Below are 17,307 nucleotides of genomic sequence, written 5' to 3'. Positions count from 1 at the left end.
CAAATTCTCTTGCGTCCAGGTTTCTGTTTTACGTCAAGACCTGAACAATCTCTCGCGAGAAATTAGGAGCTCGGTTTTTATAAATACAGCAATGATTGCGCATAGGAATCAGAAGACCTACGAGTTAAGGACGCGTATTGTGGGCTATATAACTAACAAGATCATTTTACTTTGCTAACACAGAGATCGTTGATTGCTGAATTGGTGAGTAATTGGTTTTCTTTAAACCATTGTTATAAAGAACCGTGGTTATATTTTCTTTCCTCGCACTGTGGTAGTCATGTGGAGCTAACGTTAACAAAATTGTTTCCTATAACTTCTCAGAATTGTGTACTATGAGACTGACGTATTTTGTATACTGTAGCTAGTATGACGTGTTTTTGTTTCCTTGTTTGGTACTGACACTGAAACATTTTCTTTTAGCAATGGAAACTATGGAAGTTATGGAAGTTATGGAAGTCTCCGATCAGGTGCGTTTGATGTGCCAGTTATATTTTGTGTGTTGTGTGTTGAATTTTTAATGTGCGAGCTACTACCAGTTTACTTTCTTGAAAGCTTGGAAGAATGTCCTAGAATACCCTCGAAACCTTTTTTATTTTTTCTATTTTTAAAATGTATTTTATTTTCGTTCTGGTGGTAACTACCACGTACAAACTTGTTACATTGTCATTTTGTTTTCTTCCAGAGTGTGGTGACCAGAGTGGCCAACCTTCCCCTGGTCAGCAGTACTTATGACATGGTGTGTAATGTGTACACTAACACCAAGGATAGCCACCCCTACATTAGGTCTGTGTGTGAGGTGGCTGAGATGGGTGTGAAGACTATCTCGTCAGTGGCTCTGACCAGTGCAATGCCCATCATTGGCAAGCTGGAGCCTCAAAGTAAGACTTTATGCTCTGTTAAAGTTGAAGTCTTGTATAACTGTTTTTTGTTTTGTTTTTTTTTTAACTAAATATTAGCTAAATCCTTGGATTATACACTGGGGTATGTATGGTAGAATGAAAGTATTCATGATTCTATGTCCTGTTGGTGTTAGGTATTACCAAGTGTATAGCCACTGTTTGTGCATTGTATTTCGTAAGAAATGTTTTTTGATGTAGTGCAGAGGTTGAAAAAGCTGTAGTCTGACTGGAATGAAGCTGATAGTAGTGGTTGCAATTACAGGAAGTGCTGGACTTTGTTGCACAAAGGTTATTTCCTACTGAGGAGCTGTCATGTGGCCATACACAAGCAGTATCAATTTTATTAGCCTCTGAGCTGTCAGCAAAATATTGTAAATATTGTAAATGGCTGCTTGTTTCCTAATTTCCTTTTAAACTGAAACATTATTACATATTACATATTATTCTTTTCCAAAGGCACCTGCCTTAAAAATTATTATAGTGGATGTAATGCTAGCTGAATATTCATTCAGGGTTTTTCAATGTTATTACTTGGTCTACATAAAACATTAACTGTTTTTTTAATGTTTGTTTTGTCTCTTGACAGTTGCCATGGCAAATGACCTTGCATGCAAAGGGTTGGATAAGATTGAGAAGACCTTGCCAATCCTCCACCAGCCATCAGAGCAGGTGTGGAGTAGCCTGATGGCCTAATTTATCACATTGCATTCCATTGCTTAACACAGTGGCATATATTTAATCATAGCCCGCGACCATGCTTGCCTAAGCATCTGCTGCCAAACAGGGAGAGGTGACATAAAAACATTGACCTATTTCTGCATGACCTCCAAATCCCACTCCTGTACTTATGACGCATCGCATGCCTTTTTTAAACTTTTCAAAAACGTGCTTGTTCACGTGACAGTTTACAACCACCACTGTGCAGCTATAAATATTTTTCACTGTTATCCTGTATGGATGAGTTAATAAAATGTTACTCCTGTATAAAGGTATGAACGACAGCATATGGCTTCTGATGTAAACCCGTGGCTGTGGACACATAGGTTCAGTGTTCTCTCTCTCTGTGTTAGATTGTTGCGAGCGCCAAGGACGCGGTGACGGGAGCAAAAGAAGCCGTGACCACCAAAGTGAGCGGAGCCAAGGACACAGTGTCCCACACCATCATCGGGGTTGTCGACAAGACCAGAGGGGCGGTGCAGGACAGCGTGGAGATGACCAGGGCTGCGGTCAATGAAGGGGTCAACACCGTGATGGGCAGCCGCATGGTGCAGCTGGTGAGCACCGGGGTGGACACCGCGCTGAGCACGTCCGAAACACTGGTGGATCAGTACCTGCCTCTGACCAAGGAGGAGCTTGGTGAGTCAGACCAGCTGGAAAAACTGTGGGGTTTTAATTCAGAGTGTTTGTGGGGAATTAAAATGCCATTGCATTAATCGGCTCGGTATCCAGTCACGAGTATTTGTTTAATTCTGTGTCCGCTAATATAAAACACAGAGTGCAGGCGTTTATTGCTAATGAGATTAATTGGAAGAGAGCATTCAGTAGGTGCAGAACTCTTGCCTATTTGCTGTTTAACAGGTAACAGGCATGTTAAAATGAGGATGTTTGTAGAGATTTACTTTTTTTGTAGACGCCCTCTTTTTGTTGGTATCAAGCAGCACTACGCTGTTGCACTAGCAAGCAGCACTGTGCTGTTGCACTAGCCAGCTTTTCTTGATGACTGAGATTTTATGGATGGCAGTACTCACGCAAACCCTTGCATTTCCCCTTCTTATTTTCCTCCTGCAGAGGTGGAGGTGAAAGCTGTGAAAGGGTTTGATGTTGCCACCGGAAAGCCCAGCTATTACGTGCGCCTGGGGTCACTGTCCTCCAAGCTTCGGAAGAGGGCCTACAGTCAGGCTGTGGCCAAGGTTCGAGATGCAAAGCAGAGAAGCCAGGAGTCCATCTCTGAACTTCACCACACTGTAGATCTGGTAGGTCAGAGCACAGCTGTACCGAGCCATATGGGTTGAATTGCACAGGGGAACAGTGTAACGCCAAAATCTCGAATCATTTCTTACTGCTTTGACAGTCATACAAGTCATACGTTTTTCAGAAGCACAAGATTGAGTTTGCTTTCATTGGTTCTAAATTGAGGAAATGTGTGCTTAAGGGAAACACTTGTTCCAAAACATTATTTTGCATTGTGTAGTAAGGCATTTTGATTAAAGTATTGTTAGGAACACTTCTGGAAACTTAGCATTTTTACAAATTTGTTCCTGAAATACTTTAGTAAAGGTAGCAATGCTTTCAGTAATCCAAGCCACAGGTGTTTTTTTAACAAGTGTTTACATTTATAAGAAGACTGTTGAACATTCTTCTGTATTCTAGGGCCCTCATTTGTTGTATTGTTCCCCTTAGATTGAATATGCAAGAAAGAACATAGACGGTGTCAATCAGAAAATGCATGAGAAGCTAAATTCTTGGGTTCAGTGGAAGAATGAAGGACACCAAGAGGAAGAAGCCACTGAAGCCATGGTAATGTTGTGTTTTGTTTGTTTTTTTTAAATTGCAAAAACATGTAATCGGTATGGATACTTGCATGCACTATTAAACATTCCAAACCATACTGTACAAGTCTAGCTCAGCAGGTCACCAGTCCAACACAAGCAGGTCCTTTTAACAGCCCAGGCTTTTTATCTGTAAATTTAGAAGAATCATGGCTGGCAGTAAAGGCCAATTCCAAGTTCAGTGTTTACAGAATGTGGGTTGGAATTTGACAGCATCCGAGTACTTGATACCATGGGCATCATATTTCAATTGAGTGCAGTATAGTCAAAGTTGACCTTTAGCTGAGGTTGGAAGAACTTCTTTTGAGGGAAATTACTCTACTGAAAATCTTGACTCATCCGTGTCTCCTGTTCACAGCAAATTGAGTCGCGCACCTTGGCCATCGCCCGCAGGCTCACCCACCAGCTGCAGACCACCTGCCTGACCCTGGTGTCCAGCCTCCAGGGCGTCCCCCAAAACATCCAGGAACAGGCACAATCTGCGGCCCAGTCTGCCTCAGACATCTACAGCAACTTCAACAAAGCCTCTGCCTTCAAGGACCTCTCGGATGGCATGCTGACAAGCAGCAAGTCGCAGCTGGGGAAAATGAAAGACTCTTTGGACGGAGTCATGGACTACCTGGTCAACAACATACCGCTCAATTGGCTGGTAGGTCCGTTTTACCCCAGGCTGGCCCCACCCCCCCACAGTTCTGCATCTAACACACAAGAGAAATCCCCTTCCCCAGAGAGAGTTATGTAGCCACTGAACTACCCTCAATAATAACCCTCAGTAACCCTCCAGGTTCAGAACTAATCCGGGTCCATGGGCCTCATTAATACTTGGGGTTGTGCTTAAATGCTGTGAAATCCAGTGACTATGTTGGGGCCAGTGCAGGGTACAGTATTGACAAAACAAAGCATTCCTTTTACTCTTTAAAGTTAATCAAGTTGTGACATAATGTGTACTTACTTGCTTTCTGCACATGCAGACATTGTGCAGGTCTGCTTTGACATTGATCTGAAATGTTACCTATGTAATCCTGGCTGCCTCTGTGGTGGTTTGTGTAACACTTTCATGTCTTAGTGATTGGACTGAATCTATGAAAGGCGTGTGAAGATTGCCACTAAGTGCCTTACCATAATCCATAACATGCTTTCTTGTATCGGCTACTTTATATATTGACTTTGTATTGCACAATTTTGTACAAGGATTATAATAATAAACAACCAAATATTTAACCTTTTGTCCTGAGTGATTTAACTTGACTCTTGGTTTGTGGATGGACTGGGCTTGTTCTTTTGTATTGCTTTTGGGGTTCTGCAGCATGAGAATTTTTTACATTAAGTAAAGCAGGGGTGCAAAACAAGGGATACTTCTGCTCTTAACTCTTTAATTAGCTCAATCATATCTTGATCTGACATTTGTATATGCTCTATAGAGCTGCCAAAATACAAAAACTAAGGTAATTGGTTGGAACAAAAACCAGTAAGTTCTGCACCCCTGCATTAAGGGAAGGTACATTACCTCTCATCCCAGTGGTGGTATTGTTTAAATTTGCCAGTCAAAGCTGCAGTTTGTAATGCTTTTTTCCCCCTTGTGTGAAATGCCCAGTTGTGTATATGTATGTCAGTGCTGGGAGGTTGGAACAGTAAAAGCAAGCATGTGCCCTCCTCAAAGGCACTTGAGATCTGCTGCCACTTTTCATCACAAACACAGCGCTTAAGTCTGACTCACACAAGCTTGAGTCGGAGGAAGACGCTTCATGTGCAGGTGCCCAGTCGACCAGTGGGGGCGCTGGTGTACAATAGCGCACTGTCTTTCTGGCCAAATGAAACCATCCCTTCCCTGGGTGATGCTAAGTCCAGTTGTATGTTTCTCTGCTGGGCTACTGTAGGCACTGGTACAAACCAGATTTGCCATGACACCGTGGGGCCCATGCTAGAAAAGTGAAATGGCTACCGTATTTAATTTATTACCCATGTTTTTTCTGGTCATACCTCACGCTGGCGCACCCCCCAACCCACCCCAAAAAAAGACAACCAAGCTCATTTTAACCAGTATTTCCCATGGACAGGTGCCTGATTTCACCATCACAGACCTGGCCTCTGAACCAGGTGATTATTCCGAAGATGAGGAGGAAGATTGGTAATTTGACTGCTCCAGTACACCCTCTACCAGAGTGGAAATTTTAGCAATATAATATTCACACTCAACACTTGATATTTTGAGAACTGCACTTGCTTGGAGATTTAGTTGTGATTCATTTCTCAGTTCATGAACTGTAATAAAATATTTCCAGTTATTCTGCCCTGGTGTCTGTAACTGAATATACTTTCCACATTCCCAAAGAAACACGCACAACTCTGGCTTCTTTGTATACAGTTTACACGACTATGATTTGGTTGCATTCTTTTCAGTGTACCTCTTATGTAGTTCTATTTACTGTCCATACAAATGCAGTTTTTGGTGCAAAAGAAGTACTGTATTAAGGCCTTCAGTAATTCAACTTCAGTATTCGGTCAAATGTGTTAAATGTTAGTAGAGTTGAACTTCTGTTGTTGAGATATCTTGTTGTACCAAAACAGGGGGTTTATACATACACACACACACTAACTTATGATATAGAATGTAAACCATTAAATTTTTGGAAAAGAAAAGCTACCATCATTGTAAAATATTCAAGTTTTCCTCACCTTCTTTCTTACCTAAAAATATGCAAGTCTTTATGCAAGTTCTACATATTTTGGTAACAGCCAAAAGCAATGCCATCCAGACATGTATTGGAACACAATAATAGGATTAATAAAAAAAGAAACTGCTGAAGCAGAAAGTATCACAGCAAACTATTTCCTTAATTCCCTTCTAGCCCAACCATGTCATGTCACATTACATTTAGGGCTGAAGTGTTTACATTTTGTAAACTGTCCCTATTGATAAAAACAATTATGTCTGTTTTAGAATATTATTTTAAAGACTTTTTTTAAAAAAATAACAGTAGGTTAAATATAAAGCCTTAAAGCATTTTCATTCCATTTTTAATTAGTATCAGTTTGCCTTACTTTGACCAGCAAAATAAATAATAAAAACTGCAAACTGTGGCACTTTTCATATACATGATCTAATGCTGTAACAAGCAACCCTCGGCCTATTCAACTCATGCACATTCATTTATGTTAGTGAAAAAATATCTGTAAACAAGCAGGCGCTCGTTGTCAGTTGTACAACATTACCTGCACCTATTAGTAGACATAGTGCATTTGCACATTTACAGTATGCAGCATGTTACGCCTCCAGATATTCTAACAAAGGCACATTTTATATGCAAATTATGAAATAGTACGAGCCTTTAGCAGATCATAAACCCAAATGCAGCGTAGATCTCTAGGTCTGTGAATCGCCAGTTTATTAGTGCTGGTGAACGACTGTATAAATGATGATGAAGTAATGCGTTGACTGCGTAGCTCGAAAGCGGAAGTAGTCATTCAACTGCAGAATATATTCCGGGGCAACGCACTCGCCTTGAAAGGAATTGGCGGTTTTTAGCAAAGCGAAACGGACTAACGGAGTGGCAAACATAAAAGTGTGGAATAGGAAAGAAGCACGTATAAATGCAGACATCTTTTTAACGTTCATAACTTTCTATCGGTTTGAAGATTTTGGAACCAGTCGCCTTTTAACTTTAAAACGGAGTCAAAGTGCTTGGTGGCTGGGTGTGTCTTGAATGGGAATTGTTTGGTTGAGTTCGGGGGACGCGGCTGAAGTCCAGCTATATTTGGAAACCGATGTTCAGTTTTAGGGCTGGGTTTTTTGTAGATGGCGATATTGGGTTAAGATTAGCTAGCTAGCTATTTAGCTTGCTAGCTGGTTTCATGCAGTAAACAATTATTTTTCCACTGGCTTTATATAATTTGTAGCTAGTACGAACTGAGCAAACATGTCTAGCCTTCAGAAATCGAATGCCAAGTATTTATGGTGGAGTCTCCTGAGTCTTGGATTGCAGCCCGAAATCGCGGCTAACTCTGGCGGCTCAAGCAAACGAGGAATTACGTTAGGCATGTGAGTAACTTGTAACAGTCATATCTAAATTTCCATACTTGTTTCCCGAATCTGTTAATCAGTCATTAATGATGAATAATGATTTTAAAACGTTCTGTATTAGTTGACCATTATCCCTGTTGCCAAGCAGCCAGCGTTGGGTAGCGTTAACGTTTGTTGTAGGGATTTTTCTGTTTGACGATTGCTGCTATTGTTAAGATGTATAACCTTTTGTAGACCCCTGGGGCCTTTATATCGAGTCGAGCTTACGCCGATGAGTTTGCGAAGCAATATTACATAAACATGATGGAAACATAACTAAGGCCAGCGAAACTATTGTTTAAAGTTTGGCGGCTAATGACTGGTTAATATAACTCAAATTCTTTGCTGCACTTAGCAGCTGTGAATGTTGCTTTTTTACACCAGAAGCGAACTACCTAGCGCAACAAACACGGTACAACATTGCAGTAATGTCAATAATTATATAAGGTAATGTTAAAGTTGGGTTATATGTCTTGTATTAATTGCCTGGGTGCTTCTGCTAACGTGATAGAAATGCGTATTTTTAGTTGTTTCACCAACTGATTCATAATCTTTTTCACCCCATGCAGTAATATGTTTGACACTCCAAACAAAGATGCCTTCTACGTCGTCGCTCACTTCTTGTTTGAAAAACTTAACCCTTCACGAGTCAATGAGGTGTTCAGGTAAGTTAAGACGATGAAAGTTGGGTCTTTTTGTGATGATGTCTCTAGATTTTGGAAACTTTCTGCACAACATCCGTCATTTTGCCTTTTTTTCCCCCACAAAGGCATTGTTGGCCAGTTATGGGTTGGAAGGCTGATGCGGAATTTCGTAAAGCGACTTACAATTGGTTTCGGGAAATCGGGGTAAGGACTGGACCTAAGGACACGAGTTTTTTTTCTTTTATTTTTTTTAATACCTTATTTCCTGATGTAGCCCAGATTAGGGTGAGCATTTTACTGAAAATACTGAAACTGCTTCCCCTCAGGCCGAACGTGGGAATGCCTTCCCCAAAGTTGTGGCGTCCTTGTTTCTTTCACCTGGGGGACCCAAGTTCATAAATGTGATGCTTCACTTGGCCAAGCATGTCATGTTGCAAGAGATGAAAACCTTTTCCACAGGTAATGCAATACTATGTTAGTGCAGCATGGTTTCACGTGTGGTATGTTAGTGTTAACGCTTCGAATTAGTTTGGGGTAGAATGACATGGAAATGCATGTTGCATGGAGATTCTGTTGGTTAAAGGGGGCTTTTTGTAAGATGACACCTTTCTCTTTTAGCAGAGAGCTTAGCCATTAGAGCAACTTGAAAAGGAAGGATGTTGGTGCTTTTAGTGGAGTTTGTGCAGTTTTAATATAGAGAAGGATAATGGACATGCACAAGTGTGCTAGACTCGGCTGAGTTGTTAGCAAACCTGACAAATTCATAAAATATTCTATTGGAAGAAGCTAACCCTTTTTTAAATTTTTTTTTTTTTTGTCCTGCTCTGAAAGACAAAACGTGGATTCCCGAAGCTTCGGCTGCTAAAGCTCAGTCACTGGAGACGGCCATGCTGAGGTTTCAGCTGGTGAGGCGGAGGTTTCAGAGAACTGCAGTGGAGCAGGACCAGCTCATCCAGGAGTACCAGCGCAAAGCGCGGTGAGTTCTGCCCTCTTTGATAGTCTAAACAGAGTGACGGGTGACGGTGCTTTTTAGTATCACATTGCGGTTTACTACGATTAGACTTGCTCCTGACCGAGAGATTTACCTGTGGAGGACAGTCGTTTGGACACTACGTCGTGTAATTTAAGAGATGAAGACATGGGCTGCCAGAATGTGTAACAGCCCCTAAAATAGTCTGTATGTTGCAGCCATGCAAGCAGTTTGAACAACAGATTTGTGTTTTGCTTGCACTCAGTTACCCCACCTCATTCCAGAATTAAGCAGATGTTAGAGCAAGCTAGAGTTAAATTCTTATGGGTAAAACTGAGACACATACATGTACATTTTATCAGAGACTGGCTTGCCAGGACTTGTATGAATTCCATGATCTAACTAAGTGCAATGTATTACATGGCCACTAGGCATTGTGACTTTTACTGTCACAGTTTTAACAGTTCTTGAGTATTAAAGTGTGTACTTTTGATTAAATTGTGGCTGAACATTCCTAAATTGGTGTTAATGCGTTTAAATCTCTCCCCGTCTCACAGGGCGCTGGTCAAATCAATAAGGGATTTGAGGGCTGAAGATGCCCAACTTGACAGCTTGCTGAAGTAAGTTTATTTTCATTTTTTCCAGAAGGCTACCTGCTTGTGCAGCCTACTTTTGTATTTGCACAGCCAGATGTGCAATGTCCCTGTAGCTGGAGAGCCTGCTCAAGCGGTCATGGATCATTTTTATTTTACAGGCTGGTCTCAAAGAAGAAAATTAGTAAACATTTAGACTTAGTACTGCTTTAATAAAACTAGTGTTTTCCCACCTGGTGAAAAATGGCTTTGATCTGCACTGAACTTGATTTATCGTTGTTTTGGTTCAAATTCTGAGATGCAAGGAATTGAATTGGCATTGCAGGCATGTCATCTTACTTGTGTGAGGATGGTGGGGAATGTCCCATATCTCTACATGAATTTTGCCATCAAATATCATTCTCCTGCCTTGATTATATCATGCCTTTTTGGGGTAGCCTTTACCTCTCCACAGTTCTTAGAAAAGACTCTCTTTAAACCAATAGTCTGTAGTGTCTTTGACTGTTTTCTGTAAAAATGCGGTATACAAATAACATTGATTTGAATAAATGTATCTCTTTTTTTAAGGCATGAGAAGGAAGGTGAAGAGAAGATGCGTCTTCAGTCTGAGAAGATTCTGAAGGTTTGTTTTCCTTGCATCTTCATGCCTATTTCTCAACACCACTGTGCTAAAAAATGAGTAGCATGACCTGTGTTGCTTCCCCGTCCTTTGCAGGTCCGCTCCCTCTGGACAGATGTAAACAACATCCTGTCCACTCTGGAAGAGGAGAGGAAGGTTGTGGACTGCGTTGTCAAGGGAAACATTGACCAGTACACCTTGGACGGGACGGACCTCACTATAAACATCCCCAAAGTTTTGCTGGAGCAGGTTGAAAAATCAGCTCAGTCGGTGAGAACAGACCCCGATCATAGAGAAATTCACGTGTGAGTTTATTCATGTAGCACATGTAGTAGTATCACTGGCCCTGGATAAAGTCACAAACTAATTTCACTTCATTGAAAAATAAGAACATTACAATGGCATTCTTGACATACACTTTCTTGAGACTTATTAAAATAATTGACGTGCTGAGTTTCTAATGGAAAAGGCCTTGTACATTAGCTTCATAAATTCCATTGTAAGACATGGCCAAGTGAATGTAACTGGATGGCTGGGTACTTCTACAGAGCAGCCATCCTCCCTGACCTCTTTATAGTGAGGGATTGCGAAGCAGTGCTTCGTAATCCCTCGTGTTTCCGAGAGCTGACCTCCTTCCCCCCCCCCCCGTGTCTGTGCATCAGTCGAGCACGGGGAGCGTGTACGAGGAGGGCCAGCTGAACGTGCTGCGCCTCCTGGAGCTGCTGAACGAGGCCCTGCGCCTCCTGCGGGAGGAGCGCGAGCGGGTCGGGGGCGCTGCACCGCGGCCGGACCTGCAGCACATGGAGGAGAAGGCCCTGCTCCTGAGGCGCTCCCTGGAGGCAGTCAGACTCACGAGGTAGGAGGGGCTGGAGCCTCCTGAGGAAACGCACACAGGTGCTATAGATCTGGGACATCCAATTGAGTCTTAAGGGGGCCACAATGTCTGTAGGTTTTTGTAGTTTCCTTTCAGTCACCTGCTAATTAAGGACTTGAGAACAAGGTGTGTGGGTTATTTAGCCAATCAAGGACTTGACTGAACCACTGGTTCATTTAAGCCACTTAAATGACTTGACTCTGTGAAAACCAGCAGACACTGTGGCCCTCCAGGACTGGAGCTTGACCCCTGTGCTATAGATGGAGATACACATGCGGGAGAGCTCAGCAGCTCACTCACAGCACACATCCCTTCAGAATCAGTCGACCTCAAATCACAATGCTAGCATCTGCATGTAGGTGGGCTGCTCAAAAAGAAAATGAATGCATAAAAGTGCTGAAGTAATGCAATTCTTTCAAAAGAATAAGTGTTCATTTTTCATTTTCGGTCTCGCTCTAAGTTGAGGACCCAGGTTTTGTCTTGTTTATAGCCTGGTGGTAGATACTCGTAATACAGTATGTGGAAGTAAATATTGCCAGCTTGCATTCTTTGTACTTCCTTTTAGGTGTTCCTTAGAATAACTGTGATGCAGCTATCTCAGACAGTGCAGTTTGTATTTGCATAAAACCTTTCTGAAATATGTAGTTTAATAATTGCATATGAGTGAGTAAATCCTCGACGTGGGTATTGAATTAGTCCATAAAGTCTCCAAGGGTAGCTGTAGCAGCTGTTTTTACAGTCAGGTATTCATTGCCAAAATGTTGCTTTGACTTATATGCTGCTTTGACTAATTACATTGGCAATGTGGGTTAAATTATGGTTGCACCATCACAAGACATTCTTTTGTCTCAAGAGAACTGCTACTGCAGTTCTGTTGAGTGAGTGAGCTTTGAATCGCCACCAGGAAAAGGATTTCCAAGGAGGACATTCCTGAAGTGAAGGCATTTATCCAGAAGATGGAGCAGGCTTGGGACAGGAAGTGGGAGGACAGCCTGGAGCGGAGGCCGCTGACTTCATTCCTCAACGAGGATCCGGTGAGTCGGGACGGCGAAGCCTGCGTTTGAAACGCTGGCCTGAGGGAGAGCAGGTTTCTGACTCATGTTTTTCTCCCAGGCGCTCGACTTCCTCTCCCCAATGGCGCCCCTTTGTTTTGAGCCGGCCGCTGAGGGCAGCTTCAAATCCAGCGTCTTCTCGCTGTATCCAGCCAAGCTGCCCGGTGGGTCAACAAACGCATGTTCACTGATTCCAGAGTGTCTCGTCTCTGTTTCTGGGTTTCGTATAAATATTAGCATTCCATTTGCTAGCGTGTCTGGAAATTTTAAAGGTCTAAAATTTTGCAAGAACTTTGTTTTGAATCAATTTTCTAAAGTCGATATGTAACAGTCAGTTTAGTTTTTTCCGACCGCCCTCTTAAATATAAGTGGTTGTTGGTTTCAGCTTTTTCAAGGTACAGAACTCTTCCTGTAAATGATAGCCAGAAAAGTAGAATCAATGTAAATATATTTTTCAGTGGAGCTCATCTGCATAAATAACGATAATCCCTTAAGTTTGAACTGTGAGGATGTAATTAATAACAGGCTGGAATGGTTAAGTGTTACCGAAAAGCTGTATAACTAGTGAGAAGGTTGTCAGTTACAACTTCATTCAAATTCATTTCTGTGGTTACCTTCTTAATGCCTCCCCCAGCCCCCACAGTGGGATCGGTAAAGGAGGAGGCCCCAGTCGAAAGTTCAGATTCTTCAGAGAATGCAGATGGAGAGACCGCTGACCTGGAAGACCTGCAGAGGTACTGCTGTAATGAGTGAATGGTGCTATGTGTGTGGCTAAAGCTTTGCCCTTTCATCTGCTCTGGGAGGGCGATACCCAGGCAGGCCTCAGCAGTGTCCTGTCTGCCACAGATCCTCCCTACATTATACTTGCCTTTCGATGACCGGGGCGAACTGAGAGAAATCGCAACGGACAGATACGAGGCTGACATCTCCAACAGAGACCTCATTTCTCTAGACAAAGGAATGAAAGCCGGTTCACAAGGGGTCTTGTATTTAACTGTATTTAATCTTTTCTATGCAGCATTTGCCTCCCCGCATCAGAACCTAGTGAAACGCCGGCTCCCAGTTCTGTGCCTTCTCCAAGACCATCAACTCCTTGCCAAGCTCCCTCTCCTAAACCTTTCCAGGTGGGCTGCATTTTTAACCAACTGCAATTAAAGAACCTCTGCACAGAGGAAACAGCTTGAACATGGCAACGTGATGTTTTGCATGCTTTTGGTTGTTCCTGACATCACTCTGGGGGGAAAAGTCATGTGACTAAACGAGTCTCTGACAGGCCAGCGATCGGAAGACTGCACCGGTGGGAGGAACGCGGCAGAAGACTGCGGCAGTGGAGAAGGCGGCCATGATCATGGACAGGGAATGGGACAACCTGGCAGAGCAGGTAAAAGTGAAGCCACCAGTCTTAGTCCTGGTCTTTCTCACCATGTGCTCATCCTGTACAGGTAGGGTGAGGTTGAGTGAACAGCGCAGGGAACCTGCTAGGATGTATTTTTAGATTCGTAAATGTTTTATTTTCCGCTAGCAATTTTCCACATAACCACACATTTCAGTTTACAAGTGGGCCACTTCTATAGAAGAGTACAGACCACTTTCCTCTTGTCACACACTGGGAAGTCGACACAAAGAGCAGTTCTGTGTGTGGGCATTTCCTGAGATCCCCAAGGGTGCATTGTGGGATGTTGCAAAGGGCTGATGTCTACTGACAACCCTTGTTTGCAATGGAGTTACTGTGGCAACCTATGATGTATATTGTGAGGTGTGAAAGCGGAAGCTGTTCACTGTACTGCATGTTTGATGTAATATTGCCACCCCCCCCCCCCCCAAACTGTGCGCATGTGCAGTTTGCAGACGGGGTCACCGCCAGCCCTGACTACAGCAGACAAGGCATGGAGCTGGAGGCCCTGCTCGGCACCCTATTGGACCCGTTCTCAACCAGGAAGCAGATCCCCCGCACCCCAGAAAGCCTGAGTGAGTGCCCTACAGCCCCTGAAACATACCAGCAGGTGCTGACTAAGGGGGGAAAAGGCATGCCTTGACAGCCTGATAATTCCTTCTGGAATGTTGACCAGCTCGCCTGTGCAGGTGATAAAAGATAAAGAAGGCTTTCTCTCCTCGTTCAGTTTCAGAGGTGAAGAGCTCGTGGAGACGTGTGCTGGAGGAGGGAGAAGCTGAAAAGGCTCAGCTCTCCGGGAGCCCGAGAGACGGAACGTCCGACGCCTCGAGGACCCGACCCAGCGCGGACACGCCCCTCCCGACTAGCAGGCTGGCGTGGGACGCCGACGCAGCCTCCCCGCTCACCCCCCTGCCCGGGCAGCCCGGGGACTCTCTGCACTCCACCCTGTCCTGGGACTCGGCCCAGCTGGACGCCACGCGGGGCCAGAGCGGCAGCAGCAGCGACGTCATCCATTTCGGGATCGCCTGCGAGACCATCCCGGAGCTGCTGGGCGGCGAGAGCATTCTGAGCTCCAGCGACGGGGTCCCGGACACCCCTGGCCTCACGGAGGAGGAGGAGGAGAACGAGCTTGGCCTCATGGAGGAGGAGGAGAACGAGCTGGTCCTCCCGAAAATCCCGTCCTCCGCTGCCGACCCAGAGGCGGCGCTGCGTTCCCGGTTCAGCCGGATCCGGAAAGACTACTGCGAGGCGTCCTTCACGCACCGCGGAGGGGAGACCCCGGAGCCGCCCTCCCCTCTGAATGCTGGGAACTTCCCCGAGGCTGGGGACTGGGAGGCTGGCAGCAGAGTCTTCTCCCTCGACCTGGACGCGCTGGAGAGTCCCCCTCTCTCCAGCAGGGAACGGCTGAGCCTTCCCAAACTGGCCACCTTCTCCCCCATAGATGACCTCATGCCCTAAGACCACTCCAGGGTGGCCGCAAAGCCCGGCCACCATTTTAAAACCGAAATCTTCAGCGCTTAGTGTTTGCATGTAGTTTTTTCTAATTAAGTGAAAAGCAGTTTGTTTTCTCTGCTGAAAAGCCAACTGTGAGCCTAGCACCTCTTTCTAATCTGAACTTTTGATGAATTTTTTACATGTAAAGTCTGCTCTGTACTCTTAATATTTAATTTAGGTGACTTCCATTGCCGTCTAACCTTGGAGATTTTTATCCATTTGACGATTAAAAATAAAATTGCACTGTCTGAACTGAACAAATTTGGGAGGAAAGTAGGAATTCAATGTACAAAAAAATATATACAAATTGTATACTGACTGTAAATAATCTTGTACATTTTCCCAATAAACTTTTGTCTGACTCGGATGTTTAAAAAAAAATCCCCTAAGGATTGAAGCAGAATTATTCAAAATATGATAGCAAGTAACCTGGATCACACTTGTGCTAATCGCTAATCGTAGACCTTGGAATGGGTGCTGGGGACTCCTGTGCATGTTTGTTTTCATTCCAACTACAATTACAATCCCAGGTTATTATTAAACTCCATTTTTCATAATTGGACACTTCATATTTTGAGGGATTATTTACTCTTAAGGCACATTTTGTAAGAAATGGCTATACACACCATGAAGAGTAAAAGTCCCATATTCACATTGTGCTCCTAGTTGAAAGTGTGGACACCTGGCCACTTGACTAACCATTTGGTAGATGAAGAATTTGAAGACAAAGCAAATAAGGAGCCATTCCTGCATTACGTTTAAGGTGATGTCTTTTTAATTTTATGCATAAAGGAGTGCAAGTCACTCTGGGTAAGAGTGTCTGCTAATGCCTGTAATGCAATGATGTGAAACATAGCTAATTGGTTCCCCCTTGTGGAGAATCTTCAGCCACTGAGTACAAGTGAGCTTGAAAAGCCTGGGCTGTGTCCAAATCAGCACACTTGCCTACGGAGTACACAAGTTGTATGTATACTACTTGTATACTCAATAGTAGGCAAGTGTGTTGATTCGGACATGTGCTCAGCCTTAATTGAGCAAGAGATTGGCTGTGGCGTAAACCAATATACTCTGGTCCCCCAGGACAGAGTTTGAGCCCCACTAGTAGAATGATGGTCACAAAAAGGCATACTGATTAAATCAGGGGTCTTGCACAAAAAGGGCTGGTGTGGGTGCAGGTTTTTTTAATTTTTGCCCAGCACTATGGCCCCTGATTGAACTAAACTAATCATGGTCTTCAATCAAGACCTTGATAAGCAAAATAGGGAGTGTCCCATTACTCTTTACCCCTCACCTCCATTTTTCGAATATTGGGACGCATTCCTGGTGTCTTAGTGCTGGGGTAAAACAAAAACCTGCACCCAGCTCGGCCGTTTTTCGATAAGATTTGACTCTCCATGGACTAAATAGTTACTGTGTAATATGTTGCAAACTGAAAATGCAATTGCATTCATCACCATAGGGGGGTGCTGAACATCCAAGGCAATCATAAACTGTTTGCCAAACTAACAAGCATGAAGTCCGCCTGACCCGGGATGAATTTTGGCCAGGGCAAAAAACGAAATGCCTCGGTTATGTGTCATAATAAACGGTCCCATGTATTTAATTGCCGTCCCATATAGAAGGGTTGTTAAGGAAGTATGAATGCAAATACACATCTTTAGGATGCCGGAAAAGTAGGCCTATTACTGTATTACTGGTACAAGCTCTTGGCAATCATCTGAAACTAATCGCCCCCTCAGTGAAATGGGGAGGGGTGTAATTTTAAGAGTAAAATATATATTTACATTTATACGCATGTGCGCTTTTATATGCAACGATATTGTTCCCATTTAATTTTGCATATCTGCCAGCGAAGCAAACTGAGCGCGATAAAGGAATCTGCATTTTGCGCTTTCCCCTGATGCTGACAACGACATCCGACAAAAATCCATGTTTTCAGTTGTTTCGAAAATTCGCAAATAACAGCAAAAGTCGTCCTGCTAAATTTGAGTAACTTGTCTGAAGAGCTACCAACCTTCGTATCGATAATCTTCCGTACCCTTTGTGCTTTTAGAAATGATGCAGTGGTTAATTAATCATTTCTTTCGTTGCATGATTAAACTCGTGAACACTTGAAGAACTGGCCACTTGTTGCATTCACGCACATTTGCGTTTCAT

The 17,307-nt window shown here is 43.5% G+C and overlaps 2 protein-coding genes and 1 non-coding gene across 3 annotated transcripts; all 3 read left to right on the top strand.

Annotated features, from left to right (window-relative positions):
- Window positions 1-42: 42 nt before the first annotated feature.
- plin2 (perilipin 2) lies at window positions 43-4,672 on the top strand. The gene is made up of 8 exons (XM_064343517.1): window positions 43-204; window positions 424-470; window positions 686-881; window positions 1,489-1,571; window positions 1,973-2,258; window positions 2,691-2,875; window positions 3,303-3,419; window positions 3,810-4,672. The coding sequence occupies exons 2-8, from the start codon at window positions 426-428 to the stop codon at window positions 4,191-4,193; spliced, it is 1,296 nt and encodes a 431-aa protein (XP_064199587.1). The 5' UTR covers window positions 43-204; window positions 424-425; the 3' UTR covers window positions 4,194-4,672.
- A 2,245-nt stretch (window positions 4,673-6,917) lies between these two features.
- Window positions 6,918-15,804, top strand: haus6 (HAUS augmin-like complex, subunit 6). The gene is made up of 16 exons (XM_064343509.1): window positions 6,918-7,490; window positions 8,081-8,176; window positions 8,281-8,359; window positions 8,482-8,614; window positions 8,987-9,131; window positions 9,683-9,745; window positions 10,286-10,340; window positions 10,434-10,607; window positions 11,000-11,193; window positions 12,116-12,245; window positions 12,325-12,427; window positions 12,898-12,997; window positions 13,282-13,387; window positions 13,537-13,644; window positions 14,105-14,231; window positions 14,384-15,804. The coding sequence occupies exons 1-16, from the start codon at window positions 7,369-7,371 to the stop codon at window positions 15,112-15,114; spliced, it is 2,466 nt and encodes an 821-aa protein (XP_064199579.1). The 5' UTR covers window positions 6,918-7,368; the 3' UTR covers window positions 15,115-15,804.
- On the top strand, window positions 13,061-13,191 carry LOC135260160 (small Cajal body-specific RNA 8). Its single transcript, XR_010331497.1, has one exon. It is a non-coding gene; the product is annotated as a small Cajal body-specific RNA 8 (non-coding RNA).
- Window positions 15,805-17,307: the final 1,503 nt, after the last annotated feature.

Source organism: Anguilla rostrata, chromosome 7, assembly GCF_018555375.3.
Source record: "Anguilla rostrata isolate EN2019 chromosome 7, ASM1855537v3, whole genome shotgun sequence".
NCBI classification, from domain to species: domain Eukaryota; kingdom Metazoa; phylum Chordata; class Actinopteri; order Anguilliformes; family Anguillidae; genus Anguilla; species Anguilla rostrata.
The sequence above is the reverse complement of the archived record's forward strand: the minus strand, read 5'-3'. Positions and strand labels throughout refer to the sequence as shown.

Bases quoted from the DNA above. Each gene is read 5' to 3' on its own strand.
- plin2 (XM_064343517.1), top strand. From the start codon at position 426: ATGGAAACTATGGAAGTTATGGAAGTTATGGAAGTCTCCGATCAG. The intron at 2,259-2,690 runs GTGAGTCAGACC...TTCCTCCTGCAG, and splicing joins TCTGACCAAGGAGGAGCTTG to AGGTGGAGGTGAAAGCTGTG. The intron at 3,420-3,809 runs GTAATGTTGTGT...TCCTGTTCACAG, and splicing joins AAGAAGCCACTGAAGCCATG to CAAATTGAGTCGCGCACCTT.
- haus6 (XM_064343509.1), top strand. From the start codon at position 7,369: ATGTCTAGCCTTCAGAAATCGAATGCCAAGTATTTATGGTGGAGTCTC. The intron at 11,194-12,115 runs GTAGGAGGGGCT...AATCGCCACCAG, and splicing joins GAGGCAGTCAGACTCACGAG to GAAAAGGATTTCCAAGGAGG. The intron at 14,232-14,383 runs GTGAGTGCCCTA...CTCCTCGTTCAG, and splicing joins CCGCACCCCAGAAAGCCTGA to TTTCAGAGGTGAAGAGCTCG.